This window comes from Lactuca virosa, chromosome 8 (genome assembly GCF_052849685.1).
Source record: "Lactuca virosa cultivar CGN04683 chromosome 8, Lactuca_virosa_CGN04683_v6, whole genome shotgun sequence".
NCBI lineage: Eukaryota > Viridiplantae > Streptophyta > Magnoliopsida > Asterales > Asteraceae > Lactuca > Lactuca virosa.
Window position 1 is genome coordinate 186,831,190 of NC_136433.1, and position 11,060 is coordinate 186,842,249.

The 11,060-nt window shown below is 33.3% G+C and overlaps 1 protein-coding gene across 1 annotated transcript; it reads right to left on the bottom strand.

Moving 5' to 3' along the window:
* Nucleotides 1–456: 456 nt before the first annotated feature.
* On the bottom strand, nt 457–5,848 carry LOC145131131 (uncharacterized). Its single transcript, XM_079065862.1, has 4 exons — nt 5,702–5,848; nt 4,296–5,390; nt 609–683; nt 457–513 (listed from the first exon to the last, which is right to left on the bottom strand). The coding sequence occupies exons 1-4, from the start codon at nt 5,846–5,848 to the stop codon at nt 457–459; spliced, it is 1,374 nt and encodes a 457-aa protein (XP_078921988.1).
* Nucleotides 5,849–11,060: the final 5,212 nt, after the last annotated feature.

Consider the following 11,060-nt stretch of genomic DNA (forward strand, 5'->3'; position numbering starts at 1 on the left):
TAAAGGAGAAAACTTGTAAATTAACTGGTGATGAGGTGACAGTGAACAAAACTAGAGCAACTTCTACTCCACGGTCCACATCACAAGGAAATCTGTCTGTGACTATTACTAAAGAACCGAATTTTCACACCTCACATCTACCAAGGGGTTGCTTCAAGAAAATTGCTTGAAGTTGCATCAATTCCATGGTGGTTGCTGGTTTTTATGTTGTATGTAAGATCTACTTCCTCATTCATTCATTGAATTTCTTTTTCACTTTTTGTTCCATGACATTTGTTCAATTATCCAACCGATTGATTCTTATGCAAAAACTATCTAGAAAAAAGTTGAGATCTTAATGTTTATGATCTCTCTCATACATGGAATTCAAAAATGCAATGATGCTATTTGTGTTGTGTCCAAAATTGTATCTATCTTATTTGGTCTTGATGATGTTCTTGAGCTTTTCATTTGCTGCTACAAGTTCGTTGCTATGCCTGGTTCATTAGCAGAATGCCCTGCATCTGAAACCACCTGTTTCAACAACAAAATTAACTCATCATCAACAACTACTACTCTATTTAATTATCTATAAATTTTTTAAAAAATAAACATAATATTTTTTATACCTTAAATTCAGCTTCCGGCCAAGCTTTATGCAGATCCCATGCTGACATCATGGGGCAGCAACAAACATATCTTCCCTGTCAAAATACTCCAGAATATAATAATAAAAAATTCGACTAATTAAAGGGAGGGTATTTTACACATTTGATGAATATTAATGAATGATCTTACTTTGACAATTACAACGTTGATATGCTTGATCTTGTGAATATTATCCAAGAGGTATGAATCTGTTGAAAAGAATCCCTTGTTTACAAAGTAATTTGGATTCTTTTTTGTATGTATTTAGATGAATTAAATTATCTCAAAATAAGGAGAAACTTATTTCAATAGGTTTTATATTGGAAACTTGAATTCGTTTTTGTATCTATGCCTAGGACATTGTCAATTCCAGAGAGGTAACTTATATTTTATATTGGAAACTTGAATTATATTCTTCTTTCTTACATAAATTCTGTTGAAAACAAGTATGCAAGTTTATGGGGGCTTCAAAGTTATCCTTTTGTCTAGAGTATGGCTCCAAGCTAAATTTTAATATTTTATACAAGTATGGGCTCTATTGAATTGTTGCAATGACAATTGGCAAACGATATTTTACTATTTCACTCTTTCATATTAACTTTTATAATCTACATGTGTATTAAATTTTAATATTTTATATAGGTATGGGTTGTATTGAACCCTGGATTCTTGGCAAAAAGTATTTTACTACATGTGTATTAAATTTTAATATTTTATAACATAGATTGATGATGCTTGAAGCCTTAATAGCAATGTAGTATTAGGTTATATAGTTAGGGAAAACCTCTTAATAACAATGTACAATCAGATCCCCTTAATACCAATGTATTATAATTTTTTGACATGATGTTATTAGATGAAATTGATTGTTTTGGTATATATTTGTTTCCATATTTTTGTATTATGCGTAAATGAGTATCGTAAAGACGCGTCATAAATGTATATCGTAAATGGTTGCTGAAGTTTATGACACGCAAATGCGTGTCATCTTCATTTCTGACATGGGCTTTAATGATATACAATGCGTGTCCTAAACGCGTGTCGTAAGGTTACGACCCACAAATGTGTGTCATCTTCCTTTATGACAGGGCCTTCCTTTGCATGCAATGTGTGTTGTAAATGCGCGTCATAAATGTGTGTCGTAATTGCGCGTCGTAAATGTGTGTCTTAAATAGACGACGCGCAAAAGCGTGTCGTTTTTCGTTATGACAGGACCTTCCTTGACACGCATTTGCATGTCGTCTGAGCGTTTTACGACACACATTGCATGTCGTAAAAGGCTGTTTTTCTAGTAGTGGTAAGTATTTTATTATGACATTTAAAAAAAACATGTGACTATAAGTGGTTTATGATAACAATTTAATTCATATATATGTCTAAATTAATGATTTTGAATATAAAAGAATAACAACATGTGATTGTATGTATTTTATTATGACGTTTAAAAAACAAAACATGTAAGTAAAAGTATTTTATAGTCATGTTTTAATTTTTATGTGTGTCCAAAAGTAAAAAGTAGTAACAATAAATCAAAAAAAATATGTCACTATAAGAGCGCGTTTGGTTGGCACGAAAGGAATGGAATTCGAAGGAAAAGGATTCCAATTCCCTCGAATTCATGTGTTTGGTTAGACTTAGAGGGGGGAAAGGGATTCCTAAATGAAATAAACATTTAGTATACCATGCCTATTGGTTGTCTCATTACTTTTAATTTATCTTTTATATTAATTCCTAATTTCATATATGTCTTAAATCTTTATTTTAGGTAGTTGCAAAAACCACGATAAAAGTTATTGAGTCTAAGATTTCAACTGCCATTCCTGCGATACCAACACTTTCATCAAAAAATCCATTTCACCAGATCAGTTTTTTTCAAATGCTAAACATACATTTATGTTTTTCTTTTTTCTAATGCTAATATCACACATTATTGTAGCCACTCAAGTATAGTCTATCATATCTGGACAAAAGGAACATTGTTGTTCGTGGTGTCATTCACTTGTCATCAGAAAGACAATTCATTCACGGAGTTCCTTTGCAAGATAACTGATATAAAGTGCCCATTGATGAATTGGTAAAAAAAGATTAATTTAATTTATAGGAGAAATCAAAACAATTGTGCAGGTGTATAAAATTTTGTCCCATGGCCAAAACACTTTGCGAAACCTTATTCGAAGGTTTGTTTGTGTTAACTTGTTTGTGCATTACAACTTTTTTTCCTTCATAAGATACTCTATTAAGTTTTTTTTACTAATTTTTGTTTCAATGTTGTTGGTATAAGTACCAAATATGATATCATCTCAAGACAATGAACTTAATATCACAAAGAAGCGAAATCTAACTTTCAAATCAACCGATATCCTTCTCAAGAAGACAAGGAACAATACCAACAAGATGAATGAGTAGTTATGTCTGGTTTTTGGTTTATGATGTTCTTGATTTCTTTATCATATTTTAATACTAGTAATCAAAACATTTTTTTTTGCTATTTTAACTACGAATTTAATGTATGGACTGGATTTCAATTATTAATAATATCTAATTCTTAATTTTGATATCGTTTTATATTTTTGGTTTATGGATACTTTCATTTATATAATTTTGATGTGTCTACAATATAGAAAAAATAACAATAAAAATTGAACCGGTGTCACTGAATGTTAAAACCATAATCACATCTCAAAATTTTCATGTGGCTTTAGTATAAATTTAGCCATGTTTTAGTGTTTTTCAATGTCTCTAAAATTATACAATTGTCACTTTACATCATTTTTGCTATGTGACTGAATGGTTAACAATAACCATGTTCTAAACTAATTATGCGTCTATAAGTGTTTTAAAATCATGTTTTTCTCAATTTTTTGTGACGATAACTTAAATAATAACAATGTAAAAAAATGATGTGGCAAATAAATACCATGTTTCAATAATTTCAATAATTACGTGACTAAAACTTTATATATTGTCACATTTATATAATATTTGTGTGACAGAATATAAACAAGCGACATGTTAATATACAAATAATGTGACAACATTGAAGACAATAATCATGTTCATCTAAATTGTGTGTATTGACAGAACACTAATAGCTATGTTTAAATAACATTCACTTAATTGTGTGTCTCTACACGATAAGCAATGATCACAAACATAGATTATTTTTGTGACTTATTATTAGCAAACCGACACTTATGAGATGAATTACATGTGGCCATTTAGTGAACATGGTCATTTTCACCATAATTACATGTCTGCAAAAGATATTCAATAGTCTTAATAAACTATAAATTGTGTGACAGTTTTTAGTAAAACGTCGCACCAAAACAACATGCATGTCGCAAGTTGGTGATATACAATTACTATAATTACTAAATAAGTGTGTCTACTCACGGTTTAATGTCACAATATTGGATAAAATGACTTATTATAGCAACAAAATTCCCTACCCAATAGCAGGGGCAGACGCAGGAATTAGTAATAGGGGTTGCATAATTTTTTTTCCGGTCAAACATAATATAAAACATAAAAAAAATTAAATTCTGGTCAAACATAATATAAAATGTCTAATACAATTTTTTTTTCTGGTTAAACATAATTTAGCAACGATCTATTACAAATTAAATTTGTCCTCTTGATGAAGACATCTTTTGAAACCGCTCAATTACTTTTTCATTCTCAACTTTTGCAAGTGCTTCAGTCTCAACGGTACAAAGCAATGCGTCGTTCAAAAAGTGATCGCCAATTTTGTTACGCAAGCCGGTCTTCAAGAGCTTCATCTTTGAAAAACATCTTTCTACACTTTCGGTCGCTACGGGTAATATCAAAGCCAACTTTAAAAGCTTATAAACCAAAGGATAAGACCGATGCTTCCCTCTACTAACCATCAAACGAGAAAGGTCAGAAATTCCTTTCAAACTTGTGAATCGCTCATCTTTGATGCAAGAGTGATAAAATATCTCAAGTTGTCCTTCAATGTCTATCATATCCGAATCATCAAAGTCATACTTGTATAACTTACCCAACTTCAACAACTTTGATTTGTCAAATTGTGCAAATGAATCACAAGTGCTCAAAGCACCCATGTATTCTAGTAACTGGGTGCTTGTTTCAATAAATCGGCCCCGATATTCTGTAAGTTGCATATCTACCACCGTGTTGAGGATTTCAACCTCAAAATGAAACCTATTAGTCTTTGTAGTCTTACAGTTTCTCGCACCAATATACAACTCTTCCATATCTAAAGTATCAATTTTGAGTGTTTGACAAAAAGAGGATGCTTTTGGCAAAATGCTAGCAAACTTTTTGTTTCTAAAAGATTGCAATGCCTCCATTGTCCCTCTAACCATCGAAGCCGCTTCTAAAATGTCTAGATCTTTTCTTTGAAGTTGTTTTGACAATGTACCCATGAGGCGTAAAATGTCATACATCATATGTAAGTAAAACACGAACTCATATGATTTAAAATATGCTAAGATTCTGGACGCTTGTTGACGGTTTGCCAACGACCCTCCCTCCTCTTTCACAAAATCTAAAGCTACAAGAACATCCACAAACAACTTCATCAAAATTGTGAGTGTGTTGAAATGTGAACCCCATCTTGTTTCTCCTGCTCGAACAAGTGTAGTCTCTTGATTTAACCCTTTTCCGGTTTCAAGTTCACCACTACACAAGCCTTTATGCACCCTTTCTCTTGCTTGTTCTCTTAGTAAGTCTTTTCTTTTACACGAGGCACAAACAACATTAACCACCAACGAAATTTGCTAAAAAAGGTCACTAACACCATCATGCTTCTTTGCTACAGCCACAACCATTAATTGGAGTTGGTGTGCAAAGTAATGTACATAAAAGTTGTGTCATTCTCTTGTAATATCAAGGCTTTCAAACCATTGAATTCCCCTCGGATATTGCTAGCCCCATGGTAACCTTGTCCTCTAATCTATTAAAATTTAAACCAATTAATATATATATATATATATATATATATATATATATATATATATATATATATATATATAACACATAAACCGAATTAAATTAAATTGAAATAACAAAAAAGTAAAGAATACATTACCTGACTAAAACTCAACTTATTACTTGTAAGTACTTCATTTATGGCGTTTTTGAGTGTCAAAGAAGAGGTATCCTTCACGTGCACTAGTCCAATGAATCTTTCATTCACAAAGCCAAGACTATCGACAAAATGCAAAACAATAGCCATTTGTTCCTTTTTTGAAACATCACTAGATTCATCAACCAGTAAAGAATATACATCTTGACCAATCTCTTCACGAATACTCAAAAGTACTTATTGTGCAAAACATTTTCTAAAGTATTGTTAAAAATATCTTCACTAGTCTCTCGAATGGCTTTTAACACTTCAATGTAAAGTCCTCTATTTTCCGAGTTAACTGACTCGTCATGACCACGAAATGGTAAACCGGTTTTCAATAAAAGTCTAACAATAATAATAGAAACACGTAATCGAGCTTTATATTTATGGTCATCCGCTTCAGTTTGCCTCCTCAAGACTACATTAATAGCTTGTTTTTCGTGTTTTGTATTTTTTTTAATTGAGTGGGTTGAGTGGGTTCAAAAAGATAGGATTTTCGTGTGTTGTGGGTTGGGAAAGATGAAGAAAAAGAAGAGACAAAAATTGATGTGGCAGTGGGTTGGGAGGGAACGACTCCCTCCTCCCTAAGGATGGTCCTATATATATATATATATATATATATATATATATATATATATATATATATATATATATATATATATATATATATATATATATATATATATATATAAATTATGTTGATGTTGAAGTGAAATTATTAGCAAAAAAGTAAAACATATAATGGATACAGATAGATTCGATCCATTGTCTACTGGATTTGAAAAGTACAACAAGCGTGCGGGCTAGGCAATTGATCTACAATAGATTTATCAAACAGGTTACGTGTGTGTGTATGTATATATATATATATATATATATATATATATATATATATATATATATATATATATATATATATATATATATATTACGGGCCGTGTGCGGTTGCCCAATTTGTAACCCCCCCCCCCCTCACTGTCGGCTCTGGTCACCATTTAATATGGATAGAAGGATATGTATGAAATAATATAGGAGGATATTTAATTTCTCTACTATTATTAGATAGACTTGACAATTCATGTATTCATGTCATGAAAACATGTCAACTACGAATTTGACACAATATAAATAAATGAAATGAATAAGCTTTATCTTAATTTTTAAGATGTATTCATGTCATGTCACTCACAGATTCGTGTATTCGTGTCTGGATTTGCAATGTCTAATTATAGATATGATGATGACAAGAAGAAAAATAAGAATACCAAGAATACAAATATAGAAACCCTTATATTTGGGGAAAACCACAAAGCACAACTTAATATGTTAATGAAACTCAACAATATAAAAAAGTATGTTACACGCTAAAAATGTCAATGAAAATAAGAAAAAATAGATGAAAAATAAATTAGAATTGGCATCTAAATGACTTCATGTTATAGTCTTATAAAATCTTATATGATTCTCAAATAACACTTATATATAGGAAACATTGTTAAATAAAATAGGAGTCCTAGTAACCATCTATAACTCCTTAATACATAATATTTTCGTAATTCACATTAAAAATAAATATGTAACAACAATGGAAAAATGATGCATAAAAGGAAAGTATTGTTATAATATATCATCGTTAAATGCACCAATTCCAGAAAATGCTACACCCACAACAACACATTGTCACGCAAAAAAGGGTTTTGAAGCATCTTCAACAAACTCCACCTTAAGAAGAAAAAAAAAGTTTAAAAATATTTAAAATAGTTGTTGCGCCAAAAGCCTCTATGTAACATCCCAAAAATCACGATAAAATTTTCATTTTTAATTTAAAAGAAACCATTATTTTCAACCTAGAATCATATCAAATAAAATTCAGATACAAATATTTCCAAGATCAGGATAACATAAAATCTCCAAAAACATATCATTGAAGGAGGTGTACGATCACGTATTTGCCTTGTCACAGTCATATGAAGTACCTGAAACAATAAACGGAAACTATAAGCCAAAGTTTAGTGAGTTCCCCCAAGGTACCACCACACAACATAACGTATATAACATTTCATGTTGGGTCCAATCAGTCATTAGACTGGAATACCCCCGGCCCAATCAGTCATCGAATTGTAATGCCAATATAAAACAGACCCGCTCAGTCATCGGAATGGAATACCCTCGGGTCCACTTAGTCATCGGACTACAATATCCCCAGTCTATTGGATCACGCACAAAGAAGTAAAGCATCAACCTCAACCCATAACATGTCGATATATAAATAACAGCTAGCATATAACCATTTAACAGGAAAACGGGCAGATCTACAGATCACTATCGCATAGCAATATCATATATACGAGGACTCAAGTATAATGAGGAAACCCCAAAAGATCATGGGTTTGGGTTGCATCAGTTCTCACGTCGTGAGCCTCTATATCTCACGTCGTGAGGATCCTTTTCTTCCAAAATCCAACATTTTGACTCCTTGAAACGTTAATTCGATTCATCTAGGAAAACGGGTGTTACAACTGTGTTGACCAAGTTTGACTTTTTGACTTCTTGACTTTGACCAAGTTTGACCTAAGGGGATTTTGGGTATTTTGAGTGGTATTTGAGACGGGTCATTATTTGATGAATAGGTGGCCGGTTAAGCTTACATTCTGAGTTGTGTCCTTTTCAACGAGCTTTTTCATACTGAAATGTGAGTTTTCTTCACTGTACTTGTGGGTCAAAGGAACCTCTAAACCGATTTTAAGGTTCATCATCAGCCTCCAAACCCTCTTTCACCTCAGAAAACCCTAACCTTCATCCCTTGATTGATTCTTGGCCATTTTGGAGCAATTATTGGTTTGGAGAAGAGGAGAAGAAGAAGAAGGTGATCTTTTGAAGAGGCTTGCAAGGAATCGTCATCATCATCACCTTACATTGTTTCTGGACACTTATAAATGCCAAAGCTTCATCATTTGTTGTTATTTGTGGGTAGATCTAAGTTTTGTCCTGTTGATAGAAGAAAGTAACCCTTGGCAGCTAAGAAGGACCCGAAGACCCTAATGCCCTTATGAACCGGAGAGGATATTATTGAAGTCTGTTTGTCATCTTTTGGAGCCTGAAGACGAGATGAAGACTCGAAGACATTTGTGAACATGAAGATTGTGACAAGTGATCTTTACTGACTATACGTGTAAACTTAGTATTATCCGGTGTACTCTTCAGAGTCACCGAAGTCAGTCACTTTGTAATTGTTTATCATTTCCCTGTAACTTTTGGACCTCTATAAATAGAGGGTTCCACTTCATGTTTATGTACCAATTCAGAGCTTATCAATGAAAGATTTATTTATCTCAATATTATCTAAAGTTATCTAATTGATACTTTATCCGAGTCTCTCTTCACTTATGTTGTTCATCATTCACTAACTTGTGTTTGCATGCAAACCATGTTACGATTCAACTAAGTGTCTACTTGTTTATGCTTATTGATATAACTTGCTGTTATTTACATTCTTTACTCTTCCACAATCTAACGTTTATTGTTGAGCTAACAAAGATCCATTGAGATTAACTTACTATTCCACAATATATTATCTCGTTATTAACTTTCATTAAAGTTCTTCTCTCAATAATTGGTATTAGAGCCGTACATTGAAGATCCAAGAGATTATTTCAATGGAACGAATCCCGATCGGTTATCTTATCTTGATGATTTTTCGATTTTCTACCTAGAATTTCTGGGTTCGCAACCGGATATTCTTATGATGAGTTTTTCTGATTTTTCGAGTGTTGATTCCAAGTTTTTTCAAGCTTTCAAGAATAACTGTGTTGCTGTCTTGTTCAAGTTTCTGCTGAAAATCCGGATTTACAAACTTTTATTTTGCTGTTGGAGAAGAAGGAGAAAAATGGAGAAGATATTTTTTGTCTAAAAATATTTGAAGAATTTATTCCAGGCAATTTTTTATGTTCTAGAAATGGATACAATATCTTGGGTTTTTATGGAAAAGATGGTTCCTTTTGAAGATTTCAAAGAGTTTTAGAGTTCTTGTAGCTTGGAAATTGTTATCTTGCAAAAGATTGGAGAAGATTTTTGTTGAAGATGTTATCAACAATTTTTTTTCATTCATCACAGGAGGTATGATGATTCTTGCTCTTTAATTTGAAGTTGATAGATCCTTAAAAAAGTATCTTGCACGTATGACAATGTGTTAAGAATGCATGTGTCCTTTACTCCACCATGTAATGTATTTCCCTTGACCTCCTGAACAAATCCATGTGACAAGCAACCTTAAACAATGCCTTTTGTAACTTTTATCCCCTGCACACTCAACTTTTTTCCTTTGACCCATGCCTTGTCCCTTCACCTTTTACCTCCTTTCTCTCTCTTACTTTCTGCCACCTTTTACCCTTCCCAACACTCCATTTCGTCCCCATATGCTCTAGGAAAGATTCCCTTTGATAAACACGAAGATATAGCCTCCTCGGTATCAAAATTTCATGAAAAATGGCCTTTTTCGTCGTCAGCATGCTCATCCTCAAAGCTCAGTACCAAGGACCAAAAATCTGACCAAAGAGCTAAAAGCTATACTAAATTCTGCTGAGAGGTCCTCGCTTGAGCAGCCTGTAACGCCCCGATTCTCAGGTATTAACATTTTGGCCTTATTTTTTAAGTTTCAAGGTCTACTCGACGAGTTAGATGCCCTGACTCGTCGAGTAGTAGCGGGTTTGGGACGCGGGTTTAAGTGACCAACTCGCCGAGTCGGATGAGTGACTCGATGAGTTAAAGCTGGAGGGTGAAACCCTAATTTCTGGGGTTTTGCACCCTATTTAAAGAATTATAAGCCTCCTTCAGCCTCTTTACAGTCCCTTGAGAGCTCAGCAAAACCCTAATTCGTATGAGTGTGCTCCATTTGTATTCTTAAGCTTGGGAAGAGGATTTTGGTGGGAAGAAGCTTGGAGATCAAGTGACTAGGAGCAAGAAACGTGTGGAACCAGAAATCTACCTCAGTTGGCATCCTTTTTGGAAGGTATGAAGTCGTTATCCTAAACCCCCCCCCCTTCATTCTAGATCTATTTTGGGTGGATTTTAGGGCTTTTCTAGCTTACTAGGAAGCCTTTCTTGCGTTTGAGCTCAGATCTGAGGTTGCAACCTCAGATCTGGACTCTCTTGGGTCTCTAAGTCCATAAAGTTTCCCAGCTTTTGCAAGAATGAGACTCTCCTAAGGTGTAAAGCTCCATTAGAAGCTTAGATTGGTCATTTAGAGTCTCTAGGGCCTTGCATGCACGTAAAGCTTGCAACTTTACGTGATAAACATGCCTAGAAGCTTGGATCTGCAATA